Genomic DNA, 20,082 nt, shown 5'->3' on the forward strand with positions numbered 1-20,082 from the left:
CTCTGCTTATCTTTCCCTTGACCTTTGCTGAAATAAATCACCCCACCTCCCCAGTTCCTTCCCCGACGTGTTTCTAACGCTGTGCATCACACTTGCTGGCTGGAAGCACAGCTGGCAAGGGATCTAAACCCCATCGCAGGGCAAAATCAGCCTTCTGCCTTTGCCAAGAATGACATTTCGAGGTGTTTTCTTTTTTTTTTCTTTTTTGTTTAAAAAAAAGATTGTTACTGTACGGGACGCTTGATTCTGCGTTTGCGAGTAGCGATGACTCCACCCCTTATATTAACGCCGGGATAAAAACAAAACAACAACGAACTGAACAGCCTGGAATTTCTTAATAAGGGCTCGGCTGTTAATTAAAGTAAGATGACAGAATTCAGCCTCCTGTCCCAGAAGGAAGCCGCAACCGAGGACAAGCAGTGCCCTCTAGTGTCACCGCCGGCGGGCGAGGGACCCCGTCCCCCCGCCGGCGGCCGTGGGAACGGCGGGGACACCCCCACGCGTGACCGCGGGGGGACACCACGGACCCCCGCCACAAGGCGAACGGCCTTGGGGACTGCGCAGGCATCCCCCCTGGCGCACGCCAGGGCGCGTTCGTTGAGTAGACCCACGCCTAGGATGGGTATGTACAGAATTCCACGTCTAGAACGCACCCAACTCCGGCAGGGTGTCCGGAATGTCGCATCCCGGCGGATGGGGAATGTCGCATCCCGGTGCGTGGAAGCGGGCGTCGGAGAGCCCCGGTGGAATTGGTGGCCGCGGAGATGTCGAATAGGAGCCGCCGAACGCACAATGCCGGCAGCGTGGGCTGAATGGCTCAACTGGAGCAGCCAGAACACAGCCAGAAGGTTTTTGCATCCATCAGAAATTATAATTAAACCTGTAATGAGTGTTTTGACATCTTCCCCCCCCCCCCCTTTTTTTTTTTTGTTAATTGGAGGTTAATGCTATTTAGACTTTATTACCGTCCGGTATCAACAATTTTGTAATATAACTTCCATGCCTTTTAGTAAATTACCTCAAACTTTACTCTTCGGATATAAAAATAGTCCCTCAGCAGTCCACCAAATTTCTCTCCGATGGGAAAAATTCTACACAACTATGTGTTTTATTTAAGCTGAAACTACAACAGAGTCACGCTAGGTTTGTTTAATTTTTCATTTTACTGCATAAACATTTGACAAAGAGAGAAAGCTATCTGTTCATCTTGTGAATGATGGTATACGTCATACGTTCATTAGCATTCACGTCTTCCGTGAAGTACAGGCAATAAAATAAGGAAACAAAGACAAAAGGTATAAAAGAACGATACAAGATGGCACCAGTTACAGGTGCATGGAAAAAGCCTCGAACATTATAAAAAGACATATATGAGATGTCAAATAAGCCATTCTTACAATAGCGTTAAAAAAAAAAAAAATTAAAAAAAATTGAAGCCTGACAGCGCTGCCCAATTTCATTTGCATAAAAAGTGCAAGTGACTATTTATAAATATATTCAGATCACAAGATGTTTGTATTCTGTGTTTCCATGTAAAGCATTAATAGACATTTATTCCCATCCTTGCATTTTAAAAAGCAATGTACATAATTAGGCTTTTACATAAAGACTACAATGTGCATTATAAATTGATTCCTGTTTAAAGTGAAGGCGGCAAACATGCATTAGTTTAGGAGACGAATGGCTGGAAACGCGCTGTTCAGAATGACAGTAGATCCGTATTTAGACACCTTACAATAACTACTGGGGTACAATTGCTGATGAAACTTTAATTGCGTAAGATTCATTAAAATCTCTAAACGGCATATACATGTTTAGCCTCCATTTGAGAACGCAGCCATAAAAAATGGACTCGGAAGTTTTTGTCGTGAGATTTTTGCTGTCATTTAGCATTCTGGGAAAGTTAGCAGCTGCAATAACGCAACTGCATTTTTACAGCAGATGCTGCGTCGATGGCTACTACCAATATGTATTTTTTTTCAGGAGAGTTAGGGTGCTCCTGCCTGGGGAGCCCACCCCAAACCCCGGTGTGGTTCAGCTCAGCGCGGATCGGTTCGGGAGGCGGGCGGCGAAACCGCCATTAGGTATTACAGACGTTAAGAAAGTTTTTTTTTTATTATTTCCCCCCCTGCTTTTCATGCACAGAGATGCTCGCGGCCGGTTTAGGGGAGAGAAGAAAAGACGAGGTCGCTCGCCGCCGCACCCCTTGATCCCCTGCGCCCGAGGATGTCAACCTGCTGCGGGAAACGTGACACGGGGGTTGCCCTTCAGGCTGGCCGACAAAAGTTAATTTTGCAGGGAAAAGCGGTTGTTATTTACCCCGCCCGGGCATCTGCGTGGGGTGAATGACACCAGCGAAAGAAAAGAGGAGCCCGAAGGCTGACGTCCCCTCAGCATCACTCATTATCTCTGCGTTTTTGACTAAAATGGAGGCGTTTTGGGGGATCGGGGGAATTCTGCCGTTGGGATCGTGCGGCTTAGGAGAGAAGGGAGGGAAGGGATGGACGGCGCCGTGCAAGGGCGAGAGGCTGGGAAGTTTCGCTTGGGATAGAGCTGGGTGGAAGAGGGATGATTGAAGGGGAGGGTGCCGATGCGCGGGAGGTCAGGGGGAAACAGGGAAGGGCTGAAACACACCTCCCGCATTACCAGCATCAATGGGCCTTTGATGCTATAGAAATCGCCCCGCTAAAACTTATTAAGAATTTTATAGCCATGATATGCACTACGCGCAATCGCGCCTGAGGATGCACCCGGGCAGGGAGAGGCACGGAACAGCGAACCGCGGCGTACGCCCGCTCCCGCTGGGCTCACCGAACACAGGCAGGCTTTTTCCTACGGGATGCGCCTCCTGAACTACCTGATTTAGAAATATTTGTTTAAACCGCCAAAAGTCACTTCAGTACGTATGGAAGCGGAGCAGAAGGCAGAAAGTTTTTTTTTTTTTTTTTTCCTTTCAAAATAAGGTATCTCGAGGGATGCGCATTATATAACTAATTTTAATTTTGTGCCGTTACGAACTATAGACTTGCTATCCCTTTCCACAGATTCATGCAAATCTACCAAATATAGCGACATTGAAATTTCAAATTTCTTTTTTCTGTAGCACTTGCTTCACAATTAGAGTAAAAAACTTCACTTAGATTGTACTTAGCAGAACGCTGCAAAATATAAAAATGTATCGGGTACATACAAAAGAAGTGCAATCCCAAGCAATGCAAATAATAACGTACATCATTATTTCGTATGTCATGCAATAAAAATCAGTTTCGCCCAGCCAAATAAGGATTTAGCCTCTACTTAAATAGCACAACTGCTTTTTTTTTTTTTTTTTTTTTTGTCTGGAGAAAGAGAGGTGGTGGGGAGCAACACGAGAGTCTGCAGAGCGGGACGATTCTAATTGTTTTGTCTTTATTACGCATTATTCTTATGAAAGCCACCACCCATTACCCTTTCAGCAATAAAACAGGGCTCAAACGGTGACCCCATTAAATCTGGTGCTAAGCAGCCTGTATCGCACCCAGGGCAGCCTCTCCTCAAAATACAAATGTGCCAGAAAATCAGCATTTCTGGAGTGAGACGGGGACGCTCTATCAATTCCCTCCTCGGACTGCTGCACCAGATCACAAGCGTCGAGGAGTTCTCGATCGAGCCTTTGTCATTTAAAGAAAAAAAAAAAAAAAAAAGGCGCCAAAAATAATGTCTTTTAAAAAATGCACCAGAGTATCCCGCGTGTGATGGACGTTTGCCGGTTAGATCGCCAAAAGGTTCTGCGCGAAGGGCAGACGCCACGTATGTGCAATGCATGGAGAGTAAAGAATGTTTAGGCGGGAGTGGGAACGAAGTAGCGGAAAACATTTTTAATTGCCGCGTGGTATCTGCCACATTAGCAGTACCTGGACTTTGAAAAGATCTCCCCAGCAAAACAGCACAGAACCACCTCTCATCTTCAGTAACGTGCTTGTAGAATGAAAATGTCTCGGTGACAGGGGAGGGAGATGACACTTCAGACATCCTCTGTAATTTTTCCAGTCTCTAAATACCATGGTGTTACAAACTAAAAATAAAAAAAGACCCACAGACTTTGGAATTTCATTCTGTATATGCTTATTTCGAAAACATTTGCCCTGCGTCTGAAAAATACCACTTTTTGCCACAGAAGTTATACCTTTCACAGGAAAAGTTAAAAATAACGTGCTTTTACATTGTGCTGCTGTTTCCCTCAGACCTTATCAGTAAAAGGACTCGCTCGTACCCCTGATGGCGAAGATGCCCAGCAATCAAGCAATTATCAAAACCCACTCAAAACACTTATTCCGACACAAGCAGGGCATCCCTCGGGGCTGCAAATACCTGCTGAGAAAAACCCGACTGCCCCGCGTCCACGGAGGGTGTCGGGAACTCTGGGAGCACCTTTACACATCTTCATCACCTTTTCCTACGGCACCCGCTTTGTTTCACCGCACAACGCTGTGCGTGCCACCGATGCGGTTTTTTCCCTGAGAGTATTTCTACCTGAAGTTAAGAGATTAGCTTTCTTTTCTTAATTTTAATTGCTTGTAAGCAATCGTGTCCCACCCTTTCTCTTTCGAAGCTGAAGCTGTTTTGCAAAAGATGTCTTTTGCCACCAGAAATTTTTCGGGTCTTGCTGCCCTGCCTAGTTCATGCATATAAGCAAGTCCAGCGTTTTTCTTCAACTGAATAACCCAGATAATGGGGCTGCTACAAGACACTCGGGCTCTTCTTTTATTTCAGAATTAAAAGCAAGTTCCACTCCTCACGTAAGAGATTAGCTCATCTTTAGCCCGTGCCTGTCTTCTATGTTCATTGACTCAAATATCCGCAAAAGACAGCTCAAAAGAAGTGGAAAGCGTTGCCGATGCACAATCTGTGCACAATGCAGACACACAATATATATAACTCCGGCATAGGATATCGCTGCGTATTACAAAATAGTTATCGGTATAAATATGCACCGATTTCATTTATATACTGCAACAAAACAGAACAGATTTCCAGTTACTATCCAACTTTTTTCTTTTTTTTTTTTTCCCCTGCAGATTTTTGAAATCTGTATTTGCATGTTCATCCTCTATGCGACGGAAAGCTCGGAATTCATCATCGACGCAAAAATCAGAAAAGATCCTCTGTACCAATAGGTCAACACATTCTTTTGCGATTTTAATAATGGCCTGTCCTATTACATTTGTTATTCATATAGAATAAGGATAGACAATTTTTAGGTATTATATAGCTTTCTTCTGGAATATTAGCTTTGTGGCTTTGAGAGGCCATTTTCTAAAGATCCTAATAGTCAAATGACATCTTGGGAAATGTTACATTCTCACTGCATTTGCATGATAATGAAGATGAAATTTCATATACGCTACCTGAATTATACTTATCTAAGTTTTGTTTTACCGAATGACCAAAGGAATATGTTCCCTAAGCCAAAGTATCGCAATACAATGCAATACATTATTGCCTCTGTGAAAGACGTGAAACTGTAATCCGAGCGATAAAAAAAAAACCACCCTGCGTAATTTATGTAACAGCGTTAATATCATCTCAGCTGCGGATCTCTGAATACTTATTTCCTTTGAAGAAAATTCTACAGCACCCACAAAAATACCCGTAGTAATTTTTTTTTTTTTTAAATGATGAAGGAACGGCTCTGTGATGCTCAGTGCTCTGTAGGACAGGAACGCTACCGGAACATTTTATTTTTCACCAACATGCAGTGTTATCGCCCGCTTGGTGAAGTTCCCCTGTCAGCTTACTCACTAGATACGAGCTGCCCTCGGGGTACAATCGCATTTCACCCGTACTTACAGGAAAGTCCACGTCGCGAATCATTTTCTGACCACAGAAACAGGTTTGGTGGACAATAGTAACGGTCATCTCTCCCATAATTAGGCACGCAGGCAAATATGTGGTGCTCAGAAATTCCACTGGTGGGCTTCAGAGCTCCTGAACATGGGTTGTTATTGCTGGAGACATTAAAGGGCTCCATCCCCTACCAAGGGTGACCCAAGAACCCATCAGCCAAACCTGGGTGGCCCTGACCTACCGCACCGGTAATGACACGGACGTTGTAGGGAAGTATTTGTCCTCTCTGGTCAACACAGCTGACCCACCACCGTTCTGCTCAGCCATCTACCCACATGACTCATTTCAAAGTCATCTGGCTCCAGAAAGCCAAAATCCAACCGCGTTTTTATGGCGAAGATGCCGTTTTTAAAATATTTTTGTAAGACTGAAGAAAATATAATACAAACCACGCAAGTTACAAACTGACAATATTAATCTAAGCAAAGACACACCAGCACACACAGTCTTAGATAACGTCTCCACTTATAATTGCAAAGTCTTTGAAGAGACAGTAGTTTCGATTTTTGCTGGAAGCTATAGGCATTGTTTTAAAAAAAAAGACCCCACAACACAGCACAGAATAAATGGTGTACATAATGGTGATTTTATTTAACGTAGCTTTTCAGTACACTCTGGTCTACGCTGTGCTGTAACTGCGGAAACACATCCAAATTAAAAAAAAAAAAAAAGAAAAAGAAAAAAAAAACTTATCCTGGGGAAAAAAAAAAAAAGAAAAAAAAAGGAAAAGGCCTATACTCAAAGGAACATCTGAATAAAATTGAGACATCTGCAGTAAAGTTTTCCCTTCTCCCTAGAATGTTTGAGATGAACTCGGCGTAACACTGCCTTCCAAGAAAAGACAGGGTGATCAATGCGGGAGCACATCAGGCTCCCTTGGACAGGCCAATCAATGCAAGAAAGAACCTTGCCCAGGGCCTTATGCAAATAGAAGCACGTCCTGCAACCCGGGGAGGGAACATGCGCAATAGATCAATGGCATCTGAAAAACCTTACAGCTATATCAGCCTCAGACAGTAAATATATAATGATGAATCCCTCACGTTCAGCCGTGAACTCTTTAAACTAGGTTATTTTCAACAGCTGGTTTAAAAAAGAAAAAAAAAATAAAATAAAAAAAATCTGCCGGAGCTGTAGACAGCAGCGGTGGCGAAGTGAAATAAGATTACTGAGGGTTAAATTAACAATGCCCGTTTTTAAGGCTGAGAAAATACAATCTCTGTACTTTAACACCTTGTAAAATGCTGGAAGTTATGTGCCCGTCAGGGTAGGGACCAAGAGGCGAGGGGGGTAGCTGGGGTTTTGTGTCATTATTTTGATATTTTGATTGTTGTTTTTTTTTAAACGTACTCAGTAAAGTACCCAGTGATGTCAGAAAAAATAAAAGGTTTATCATTTACAAGAACTACAACACCAGAGATCTAACATCACAATTGCCACTCTGTTGACTGAAATTTATTCTGTCAAAGAATATCGTAATAATATTTTTTGTACCCTCAACTGTTTTAGACTATGTTTTAAAGGAATTCAAGAATATACTAAGGCTCGTAAGCAAACAGCTGACATACAAATACGTCAAAAGCACTCCAAACGGGAATAAAACTTGGTAAGGTGCACAAAACCATATTCATGACCACGGGACCATACATGTTCACCAACTACTTGGTAACTACATCAAAATCGCTAAAATAACAAGTTTTCCCAGGGAGACTTGTGGGGAATGATTTCCTAAACATTATTCATCACCTGTTCTTGGGAAAGGGACGGGGAGAGAAAGGAGGAGGATGAAGGCGGAAGCAAAAAAAAAAGCCTACAGAAACTTTTCCTCTGAAGAAACTCCACTTTTCAAGATCAGTAGCGGCTCCTAACTTCACAGCACAAAGGTATAATACTCCTGTCAGACGGCTAGAGCCACCCCAGGACAAAATACAATCCAGATATCGACAAGCAAATAAAACACCTTGGCTTAATCAACCTTGTAAAAACCTCATGCACTTCGTACCGCGATACTGCAGGATGCTGAGATTCACTATTACATTTAATTTGCCTTGGAAAATGGAAAAGACAGAAAAGTAACTAATTCAGCTGTTTGTTTCTCATGTATGTATGAGGAAATTTTACTCCCGCGTTTTGACACTTTGCATTAAAATCTCAGTTCAGTTCTGCAGTGTTAAAAGCACAATTTTCTCAATGAATGTATGTGCAAAATCTACTTACATATTTTTACTTCATATCACATTCAAGCAAAGCCCTTAAATAGGATTATTTTAACATTTAAACACTGGTAGTCATGCTATTATTAATATTAAAATACTTGGCTAATATACTGAAAGCACTATGCAACACATCTCCACTAGATTAAAGAAAGGAAAGTTCTAGGATAAAATGCAAATTCCAGCTGCTTCTTACAGTACCACAGTTTTAGAGCTCCCTTCACCAGAGTATGTTTGGATTCCTTTTACTCCACCTGGATTTGCAATGCCTAATATATTATTAACTTGCAGTTCCCCTGGTTGATCCACTAAACCGGGTCTTAAAGTCTTATAAAATCTCTACTGTTCCACACAAAAGCCACACATACACTTTTCAGCATAATTAACATTTAAATTAACAGTAACACAATACACTTGTGTAGTCTTATCGGCATAAGATCACGTCACAGAAATGGGAGAAAGTATGAAATAACAGTGAGACAACTTCCTTTTTAAACGGTTTTTCCATTAAAAAAACAACAAACCCAGAATTTAAAACAGCCTAATACTTCAGATAAAATTATCTAAATGCACCACAAAACCTGTCGGGGAATAATACATGTGATTTTCCCACTTTCTTCATGATATAAGCAAACCCCAAACTCCTATTTTTCTTCTTTATTAGTGTTCATATATACATTCAAAGAGAACTGCAGTCTCTTTGGACTGTGATGACGTCACACATTGTAAAACCTTTAGTATTAAGCTGCTCTCCAAACCAACCTAGAGGGATAAGTAACCACCTGCAAAGTTAAATAAAATGCTGGTTTTTCGTATTGCAGCTGTAGAAAAAAAACAAACCCCAACCAACAGGACTCAGGCATGGCCTTTTATAGACGCAATGACCACATCTGCGTGAAGCGGTGTTCTAAAAATTTCATTTTCCTCTCCTGATGCACCTCTGCGAGGAAAGAGGCACCGGCAGAGGGTGAGGAACACTGAAGGGCGCACACCACAGCCAAAAGACGTGCCTGCTGGTGAGACCCAGAAACAGGTGGGTTAAATAAAATAAAAGGAAGATGTGCATCTTATCAAGCACTGGGACAGGCTTGTGGCTTCCCTGGAACCGGGAAGTGGCTGAATCACCTTCCCTGGAGGTATTTAAAAGCCGTGCAGACGTGGTGCTGAGGGACACGGCTCAGTGGTGGGCTTGGCAGTGCTAGGTCTGCGGTTGGACTCGATGATCTTAAAGGTCCCTTCCAACCTAGACGATTCTATGATTCTATGAATAGAAGATTTTACAAGATTAAGAAGGCAAAGTGCAAAGATCAACCCGAGCGTGGTGAAGTGTTAGTAAGTCTGCCCAGGAAAACAGGGGACAGGACTTATTATTGAGGCACAAGGACTCTCTGGGCAGGACGGCACGTGCACCAGCACCTCAGGAATTCACCTCGGGGAGCCAAAAAAGAGATGGACAGACACAGTTTACATCAGAGAGAAGGCAAAGACGTTCAATGTCAGGTACTTTTCTCAGAGGTTTGGGACACAATACCTGTCTCCTGTTAATGTTGATGGATTTCCGCAATGTCTGGAAGAGCTCTGATGGGTATGAGATAGTTCAGAAAGGAAACACCTCTATCGAGGTGCACATCTAGAGATGATGTGAATTTGTAACGTCTGTGAAGTTTGGGCAGCCAGTGAGGAAATTAACTGCTAGGCAAGAAACTAAGGGAAACCAATGGTCCTGGGTCCTGGAGTTAACTGTCGGGATCCATGGTGTACTTCGCACAATTTAAGGAGATGGCTTCACACAGACGTTGCCCATCAGCTTTGATAGGCTCAAGGGCTGAAGTTTATCTGCGCAACTGAAAGGATGAGTGACGTGTTCTTTGAACACAGTCCTGTGCTTTGGCTTTCTTTTTTTTTCTTTCAAAGCTAGAATTTGAAATGAAAAATAAACTGACTGATAAGTACACTGTCTCGCAGAATTTAGAACAGTTGAAACAATGCAGGAAAGGATACTGATACAAAGGAATTTATTGAGGCAGAAGGAAGTTTCTAGTCAGATATAGGGATAGATGCCAAATATGGTTTTATTTAACATCTTCATTAATGGTCTGGAATTAATTAAATTTGCAGGTGACATTAAAGCGGGAGAAACTGCCAAGAGAAGTAAGGCATGAAAGAAATACAAAACGAGCTTCCAAGATTCATGGACCTGTATCACAAAAAGGATCGTTATGACAATCTAGTTTGTCACCCCGCACAACAAAGGCCAGAACACGGCTAGATGTAATTTGGAAGAACGCGAGATAATACTGTTGGAGGTGGTGCTGGGGAATCATCTACCATATTCAGTGTGACTGGGGAGAGGGAAGTTGAGAACACTAAAATACTCTGAGGCATGCAGGAACATTAGCGGGTACCAAATTCAAGGCAAATTTGGAAAAAAAAAAATCTAGTACCATTTGGCTTCACTGACCGAAATGCTGCACAGCTCAGCAAAGGCACTGAAGTTCACCTTGAGCTAACTATAGTAACTGCACTTAAAATACGGAGTTCGATTCTCTACCAGAGAAATGTTGACAAATAGTACTTAAATCAGACAGGAATACAAAGAAAAAGGGGAGGAAAGAAAAAAAGAAGACCTAGTTATAAATAGTTGGGCAACAAGAGAACAAGGGGATGGAAGTACGAGAACAATTGCTAGAGATCAGAAAGCTCCTCATACTGAAATCTAAAAATAAATGTTCACTGTGTAGTGCATGGAATTTAAAACAATGCCAAGAAATTATAAAAATATACAACTAGTGAGATGATGAAACTCTAGAAAGTCTCTGCAAAGAAATGCAGAAAGCAGTGTGCCTTCCACCACCAAATAGGACACAAACACCTCCTCAGGATACAAACACATATTTCCAAGTAAATGGATTTCCAAGTAACGCTAACTTTTACCCATCTCTAGTTTCTTTGTTCATTTTATAATTAGCATTCCAACTTTGGTGTCAAACTAAAAAAATTAATATGAATGGGCCAATAAGATGTAAAGTAATCATGGGTGATGCCGGCAATTAGTGCTTGTTGCATTGTTCCAGTACCTTCTCCTTTTGGAAGAAGTGGGGAAGGGGCATAAGTACGTCCATGGATTGAGCCATGTGAAGCATGAGATATTACATTAGCAAATGATTAAGAGAAAGCAAAAAGTAACGAGGCTGAGCAAGTTCTCTAGAGCAAGGTAATGAGGAGGGATGAATACTCAAAACATGAGCCTGTTCTGGTGGTGGCCAACACTTGGGCCTTCCTTGCAGCCACCCTCTTCTCTCGTCCTGTAGCAAGGCTGAGGGGGCTGGGGGTGAACGGAGGGAGGGAATGCCGACACGGCATTTAAACTAAAACACCAAAAAATTAAAAAGGACACGCAGCTATGGTGCTCTGGGCTGCTTGGTGATCTTTCTTCATTCCTCTGTCTCTTCCCGTTAAGATGATCCTTCCAGACTGCAAGCTCTTCAGGACAAGGCACTGCTATATGATTGCTACCGCAATGGAAATAGATAACAACAACAAACAGTAGCAAGTGAAATAATGATGCCAGTGTACACTTGTCAGCTTATTTATGTAGGCTGAGAATGGCCTAAAATGTTTATCTGCTCTGTGTTAAAATGGGCAATATATGCATATAGATATAGATATGTGTGTGTGCACATACACATACACACACACTCTTTTTACACCTATATATCAGTAAAAGCCAAATGTCATCACGAAGTTCCCCCCAATACCGCAGGCAGTGACACATATTAAGATAATCCAGTATTTTTTGCTCAATCCACCATTTAATTTCCTTACGGCTGCAACCCCTCACCGTGGGATCTGCGATCCCTGTGGCTTTCTACTGCAAGCTGAAGCTTGTGCGTTTGCAAAAGGATTAGCAAAAACGAGCCCACCGCTTCCAAAAACAAGTAAGGAGGGAAAAAAGTTGTTTGCAAACACTGGTGTTTGACCTTGGTTTTGGTTCAAACTCAGCGCTTCCAGCGCTCCAGCCGTGGAGTGAGCCGGGAGTCAGAGAGGTGCCGACTCCAGAAAAATTAATCCAAACTGGGTCCAATTGTTGGCGGCTGAAAACAGGCACCTGCGCAGGCTGGCTTTCGCAGGAACGTGGACTCCTGGGACATACCAAGGACTGACGGTCCCAGCCAACTACTCGCACGGCTCTTGGCGTGCGCGGGTCACGCTGGGTAGCAGCTTTGCCCCAGTCCTCCTGCTCCCAAACAGGCCTTCCTCATCCAATGGCGAGAAACCTAATTCCGCCCTAAATTTATTCATGGCCAGTTTTAATCCATTTGTTCCTGTGCCAGCATTGTTCTTTGGCTTACACGGCTCTCCCTCCCTGCTGTTTACTCTCCCGATCTATTTGCAGAGCGCTACCAATCCCTCTAAGCTGTCCTTCGGCAGGCTGAGCGAGCCATGCTTCTTAAACTCTGCTTCTGTAGCAAATACAGAATAGACGCCCAACCTCCTTTTTCTTCAACAGCTACCAAAGTTAATGTAAGAGCATTAGCAGATTACACAGCTCTCATTAAGACTGATAAGCCTGGAGGCTGCGTGTACCGTTTCTACGGCTGTATCGATTCTGGTGCTCACGGCAGGTAGGACATCTCCATGTGGCACCACAGCACGGCACGTCCGCGTATCCCTCATCGTTTCTAGTGAAATAGGCTCTCCATCGCTCTGACACCTCTTCCCCATATCTCTTCCGGACTGAGTTAATCTTCCAGAATGTCTCAAATTATCTCAGATTAATCTCACCAGCATGCTGGCCAGCATTAGTATTTCCCTTTCTGGGATAGAAAGAGCGAACAAATCACAGGATCACCGTGGGCTCTTTTGTTGCGTTATCGGGTCAGTCACTTACAGCCATCAGCAGTGAAGCCGCACATCCAAAGGCTTCTCCCTCCCTGCTGTTCCCCGTTGATGAGATCACTCTTCATACACAAACGCAGGCAACTAGCCAGTCAATGCTCAACCATCCTGAAGTTTCTATTATTTCCCATAATTCTTTAACGGTACTAATTCCTTTAATTTCTGTTACTGCAGAAATTCTACTCTGAGTACCAACGGTGCCTTCACCACTTCGTGCCAGGATCCAATGTCATTAGCGCATGCTCGCTGTGTGTGCCCATGTCAGTAACAGAAACACTAAAAGAAATTTGCCCCAAGGCTAGTGACCCTAGTCCTGTCCAATCCTTTTTACACGACCCACTGCTGTTTCTCCATTAGCTCCTCTTGTCCACCCTCATTTCTCGTTTGACCTTTTTCAGATGAACGAGCATTCTTCCAAGAAGCACAACAAAGTACAGCTGCAGTAAATAACCAAATGGAGCTAAGATCCTGTTTTTACTTTTGGACTGATTTTTCTGAGTGTCCCTACCCACGTCAGACCTGACTCAAAGAGCTGCTAATGTAAGTGTGCAACCCAGGAAAAGGTGAGACCCAAAACAGGTAGAGTCGTGTGAGATGACTTGTCCTAAGACTGGACATATAGAACCACGGAGTTGCCTAGGTTGGAAGGGACCTTCAAGATCATCAAGTCCAACCATCAACCCAACACCGCCCAAACCACCACTAACCCACGTCCCTCAGCACCACATCTGCCCGGCTTTTAAATGCCTCCAGGGATGGTGACTCCACCACTGCCCTGGGCAGCCTGTTCCAGTGCTTGACAACCCTTTCGGTTATAACCCAAGTCCCCACAATCCTACAAGACAGCATCTCATACTGCTTTCCCAACTGACATTCAACATTTAAAGAATGTCCTCTATTTTTCAGTTCAATGCTCACAAAGCCTCGAAGCACGGTGATATTTGGTTTGTTCACAACAAGGATCTTGGTCGCTGAGGTGTTTTGGACCTCAGCCCTCTACTTCCAGCTCTCGCCCATGCTTCCTACAACCATCACAGATCTTGTGTTATTTCTGCCACGCACCGGTAGATCTATTTCGATTTAATACGTCAGCTAGGGGAATTAAGAGTTGCATATCCACAGGACCTGCTCTACGCTCATCAATTCTTGAGCCAAACTCAATATAAAAAATAAGTCGATAGGCATATTTACCTAAGCATATATAAATAAAAAGCCAAATATAACAAACTATTGAATCTGAAAGTTCAGGAAATTAAAGTAATGAAAAGCTAATGACAGGTTCACAGCCCAGTCATTAAGGCTCTCGGATTGCATTTTGCCTGTGCCAGAATACTGATGCAGCCTCAGAGGCTCCCAGGTAGCCCAGCAGGTGTCCGTTTATCATCGTTATTATTATGGCACCTATCAGCTCTCGCCGGGGTCAGGTCCTCGCCGTACTCACCACAATGCAACAAAATGAAGTGGCAGCGCATTGCAGAGCGTATCTCAAAATGATGGACCTAAAATTATTTCAAATGGACAAAATTGGCTGATTTTGATGGAATTAGGACGCTACAGTGGATACGGTAATTTGAAAAGTGCGTCTTAAGGGCTCTCGTTTTAACAAAGCTGCCTAAAAATACACACCACACACACACACTTTTATCTACACCTTTGTGTAAATTGTCAATATATACATCCAACATTTTAGCCAACAAAGACCATAATGAATAGTTTCTCATCTGCTCAAAGACAATGAACCTACTTTCCTTCTCCTAATTTAATTATGTTACATTCCCCCGTGCGCTTTGTATTTTTACAGCAGTATGAATGCTGTAAGGTGGAGATACACTACCAATTCTCACAATTTTGTCACGATTCCCATGATATTTGGTGTTGTTGTTTTTTTTTTTTCCCCTTAAAGATATTATTTAACTAAAATTAAAACAAGGCGGCTACACTTCTGGCTCATAAGGTGCTGAGGAAACCCTTGAAAATGCAAAGCCTAAGGTCTTTAGGAGGCAAACAGGGGAAATCTTCCACAAAATCTTTTTTTTTTTTTTTCTTTTAAAATCTCAGGATACCAAACACCGAAGTGACAATTTTGAAAGCTTAGATTTAACAATTCTTCTCCTGATTCCGAAATGAGTGGTTGCCATGTGGTTTTTACAGTGATGGACACGGCTAGTTTTGCCTGTCAGCCAGCAGCCCAGGACCACGCTTTCTGTCCCCTCTCCAGGCAGCCAGGCCCCGACACCGTAATTAGCCCCGCAGGGGACGGCCACGGCACGCAGGTATGCACGGGCACAATAGCACAATACACCTTTTCTCCGGTGCCGGTCTTTCATGCAGGCGATGACAAGGGAAAACATTCTTTTTAAAGCAAAATAATTGTAAACCCACAAAATTTGGCAGAAAAACTCAAAGGAGGCGTTGTACCAGAAACTTATTTTCTGTAAACTAAATATAAAATTGACTCCATCAACTTGAAATTCTCACTTTCTGTTAAATTTCATAAAATTATTATAAGCTAGGAGTTGGGAAAGTTCCACAATTTACCGTCAACTACAGCAAGCTGCTTCTGAAAATAAATCTCCGACTACACTGTGTAAGGGATAACAGAAGTAAGAAGCTGAGATGTGTTCATGAATCATGGCTAGAGGTTTTGAGAATCAGCAATTAGCAGAACACAGTGACCCCACAACTATTTTTAGCGCTGTGCATTCAAAAAGTAATTTACGTGTAGATATTATTAGATGCACATTTAATTTCGAACCACAATTACACAAAGTTTTAATTACTAAATATTAAGATACATTTTAGCATATGGTTTATGATTAGCATTTGTAATTCAAGCCATAAACAATACAACTAATTACATTTATTGGTGGAACTTTACTTCCCACACATGTTCAATCACTTTCAATTATTCCCTGAGTAATCTATGACCCAGCAAGGTACAGAAATTGTGGGCCTACGTTGCAGTAACTGGGTAACAGTTTCTGTGCATTCAAGCGTGGTATTACAGAGGCTCACCCCGTTTTTCTTAACATCTTGCAATCACAGACATGCAAAAATGTAGATTAAAAAGCTGCAAAGAGCAATAAAAATGTCAGGTGCCGTGGCACGCATCTGAAAATTGCTGCCAGGTTTTACTGGTTTGTTTAACGAAGGGCTTCCAAACCACAGCCTGATGCTTATGGTGAGACGAAAGCTGCAAGGAAGACCAGGTTTAGCCACTGAAGGTTTGTAAAGAAAAACGCTCCTCCGTTTAGACCTGTTCCACAAAGAATCATAGAATCACAGAATGTGTTGGGTTGGAAGGGACCTCTAACGGCCACTGCTTTCAGGTTTTGTTGGTCTTCCCTGCTGAACACCGGAGCACCAGGTTTCCGTTGAGAGCCCTGCACTGTGACGAAGCGATGAGCTGGAGATCTCTGCAATGGAGACGGTGGCGAACGACCTGGAGGGATCTCGCAGCACTGAACATGCAAAGTGAATTTCAAAGATACTTATTGAAAACGCAAATGATTTTGGACTTTTTCTGCTTGTTTTCTACTTCCCCGCGGGCACAATAAAAGGCAGAGGGCCCAGGCAGAACCCTTGTCTCCAAATTAATGCCAGGTGCCCCTCACTGCTCTCCTGCAAGAGGCACGGATGCCGAAGGAGCAGCTGCGCAACAGGTCTCCGTAACGACTGTAACCTACGATTTTCTCTATCGGTTGACCCAAAATTCATGCACAGCAAGTGTAGAGGTGGTACGGTTGCTATATGGTGCAGCTGCTCTATCACCCCCATCATCTCCCCCACACAAAGCAGGGAAGAAAGTGAAGCGATCAAATATGTATTTGTCATAAGACAGTAATTGCCCATCAGCTGCTCCATTTCTGTTTTTTGAGCTCTTTGCAATTACTAAGTGCCATATGGATATAAAGTTGAAGAGAAAGGCGATCATCACAAAATAAAATCTTACAAATTAATACTGTGGAAAAAATAGTTCGGGGTTTATTTCAATGATATCTGCTTCAGGGTGTGCATTATTTAATTAAACTGCTCTCAGCGGAGCTCAAGATATCAAACCACCTCTACCAAAACCAGGTGTTAATATCCTTTGATTTTTTTTAAAAACAATTGGGCTACATTAAATATACTTCTCAGGTCTAGTTTTGCATGACAGATATGTGATGTGCCAATGGTTATACATTATATTCTTCCTCTCAGGCATGCATCTCCTGCAGAGACAGCAGACTACAGAAGCTGACCCTTACTGAGACCATCTTGTCTCTCTGACAAAGCTCCTTTTTAACTTCTTACTTACTGGTTGCTTCCTGCGATGGATAAAAACTTTAGCTCAGCTTGTGATAATTTCACAGGCCCCGAGCACCCTGACCCTGGAAGCCCTGAGGTCAGAAGTCAAGTCTTGTTCTGAAACATCTGCGTGCTTCATATTAAAGTAGAACAAAAGTGAAGAAATATCCACCAGTGTGACAAGAGAAACAGGCAAAATGGGAATGACACGTTGGTCATCTGTTACCCATGTCACCTCAAGCCATCGACTGAAACATGATGGAAAAACTCGCCAAAGCTCCTTCCAATAAGCACTTTGTTTGGGAAACACTGAGGAAGGTCTCCAGTCCATTTTTATTCCCGCCCTGTGCTAAGCATATGTGCCCGTAGGTGTCCGGCAACCCAAACAACATGGTTTTACAAAACCTACAGAAATTCTGCCCAGGCTTCATGTCGGACAGATGCGTCACATCCGAATAACCTGGGCTGAAACAGGGGGCGGCTGAAAATCACAGCGCAGGAAAGCCAAGGCAGAAGAGATGCTCCCTGCCCTTCCCTCCATCTGAGGAGAAATGGGCACACGCAACCCAACCTGCTTCTTGCCCAAAGTTATGGTTATAGAAGGAATCGCTCATCTTCACTAATTTGGTCTCTTAAAAATTTAGTTTTGAGACTATTTACTGACACCTGGTAATAAAATATTGACCTGTGGAAAATGATCAGCTGAACTGTTCTCAAGTCTCAAATCTGTACACGTCATACATATTTTACAAATACTCTTCTGGAAGCACATGGAAAATCAAAATGGCCTTAATTTCTACAAATGAAAAGGGTTAACAAAAATCTTAAGTTCTTAAAATAATACAAGTGGTCCTGCTCTGGGTCCTTCTCGCTACTTAGACCAGCACAAGATTAAAACCAAAACACTCTTGCATGCCTTTTCCTAACTAAGGCATTCATCTTGCGTTCAGGCAGGAACTATTTTTATTAAGTTTCAGTTAGACTAAACTAATGTGTTACAGACAAAAGATGTACGTATAAGTCTGTTCATTCCTGTGCCTATAAAACCAATGGCAATGATGTTCTGCAATTTATGTTTCCACGATAAACAGGACTTTTTTTATTTTCTTTTTTTTAGGTTTCTTCAATAAAACACGTCCTGATGACACCAGCATTTCACGATTAAACGAGGAGATTACAGCTACCCTCAAAGAGTGGTATGCAAGTTCAACAGGCAACTTTGTACACCAGATGGGGTCAAACAATTTGCCTTTAGAGAGACGGGTGAAGGACCCACAAACTGGATGCTCAGCAGCCCCAGCAGCAGGGGAAGGGCAGCTTTACACTGAGCAGAGTCCTCCCCACCGTACGTCACTCCAGGATTTAACCACAGCCTAATAAATGGCAAAAAACTCTTCCAAGCGACTTCTGCGGACCTTTGTGGGAAAACTGCAAAATTGGGTAAAATCCCCAAACTCCCTCTCACGCTCAGTCCCAATCTATCTACAAGAGGGTGCAGCTGTTAATGTGACTTTCTTTTAAAACTGTTCTTGTACGTTCTCATTCTTCACCTCCCGTCTTTCTGCCCCAGGGCAGAACCTCGCTGAGTGCTGCCTTGCGGTACAAAGCCTGGACAGAAGGAGGATCCAATCCGTTTGGTTTCCCCACAGTCTTTCAGGTTCCTGCACACTTGGGACCTTATTTTCTAACCCAAAACCGGAGAAAAGTGCAGTGACCTTCCAGCCGCGAAGAACTCACAGGTCTGTACCTGACTGTTGGTTCAAAGTTGCTTCCGACAAGGTGATCGCAAAGAATGCAGAAAATCTGTGAAAGGCTTCAGGAAAGAAGGCAATGGAGAAGTCACACTTACCAACTCTACAAAGGCAAGTCCACCATAACTGTGAGCAACAAAAAGCACGTTCTCTGCAGCTGACTGGGAAATAAAATGGTCCCAAACATAAATTGCATGTTCTTCAGGAGATCCATTATCCTGCAGAAAGAAATTATGTTTGCAACAATTACCTTTTAAAAACTGGCAATTCTGTCTAAAAGCAATGTGTTCCTATATGTTAAAATGTTTTGTTAAAACAAACCTCGAATGAATATACTCTAGTGTCAAAAAAAGAGAACAGATTCATTTGTCTAAATAAAAGAAATTTAAGATTGCAATTTAAAGGCAGTAAAACTGTTGTTTATTGTGGCTTATTTTAATAAATACAACAAAAATTATGCATCTGCAAAATTTTGCCTAAATACGATGATGGCAATTCAGCTAAACAGAGGCATTCAGAGAAATTATGAGCCACTGCTCTGATTTTCATTCTTTTGACAACTCTTTGTCAAATGTTTGTTCACTGATGGTTTGTTTAAAGTAGTTAAGCCTTACTCTGATAAAACAAATAAAAACAAGTAGGAACAATATGAATATGATTTCAGTCTTTACAATTTTTTCTTATGATGGGCCAACGGAAATCTGCCAAAGATTAAAATTACGGTATTTGCAACTACTCTTTTAAACGCTGCTTTTTGCAACTGCAGACTATGAGACACAGGGCAAATAAAACACCTATTGACGGCTTGCTCATCAGCCATTGCTTTGGAGTCTCTGCGAGTGAGGGGGGCTGCATTTTCTTAGGATTAATCAAGAATTTGTGAACGCCAGTCAGCACAAGAGCCCCTGAAGGCACTGGAGTGATTTACACTGATTTTAGTGCACTCTCCTCAAACGTGGGGGCTGTCCCTTCACACCTCCGCCTCAGGGGATCTCGGAAAGCCCCGTACCCCCTTATATTTCACTTATTTCCCAGGCTGTCCGTGT

The 20,082-nt window shown here is 42.7% G+C and overlaps 1 protein-coding gene across 6 annotated transcripts in view; it reads right to left on the reverse strand.

The window, feature by feature from the left end:
• ARB2A (ARB2 cotranscriptional regulator A) overlaps positions 1-20,082 on the reverse strand; it is a 273,033-nt gene that overhangs the window by 94,290 nt on the left and 158,661 nt on the right. For 4 of the 6 annotated variants that reach the window (XM_074570302.1, XM_074570305.1, XM_074570304.1 and 1 more), the window contains one exon: positions 19,135-19,254. The exons of the other annotated variants lie outside the window; for them this stretch is intronic. In XM_074570302.1, coding sequence (XP_074426403.1) covers positions 19,135-19,254 — 120 coding nt within the window. The remainder of the gene's footprint in view (positions 1-19,134; positions 19,255-20,082) is intronic. 6 annotated transcript variants of the gene reach the window in all.

This window comes from Larus michahellis, chromosome Z (assembly GCF_964199755.1).
Source record: "Larus michahellis chromosome Z, bLarMic1.1, whole genome shotgun sequence".
In the NCBI taxonomy this organism is placed as follows: Eukaryota; Metazoa; Chordata; class Aves; order Charadriiformes; family Laridae; genus Larus; species Larus michahellis.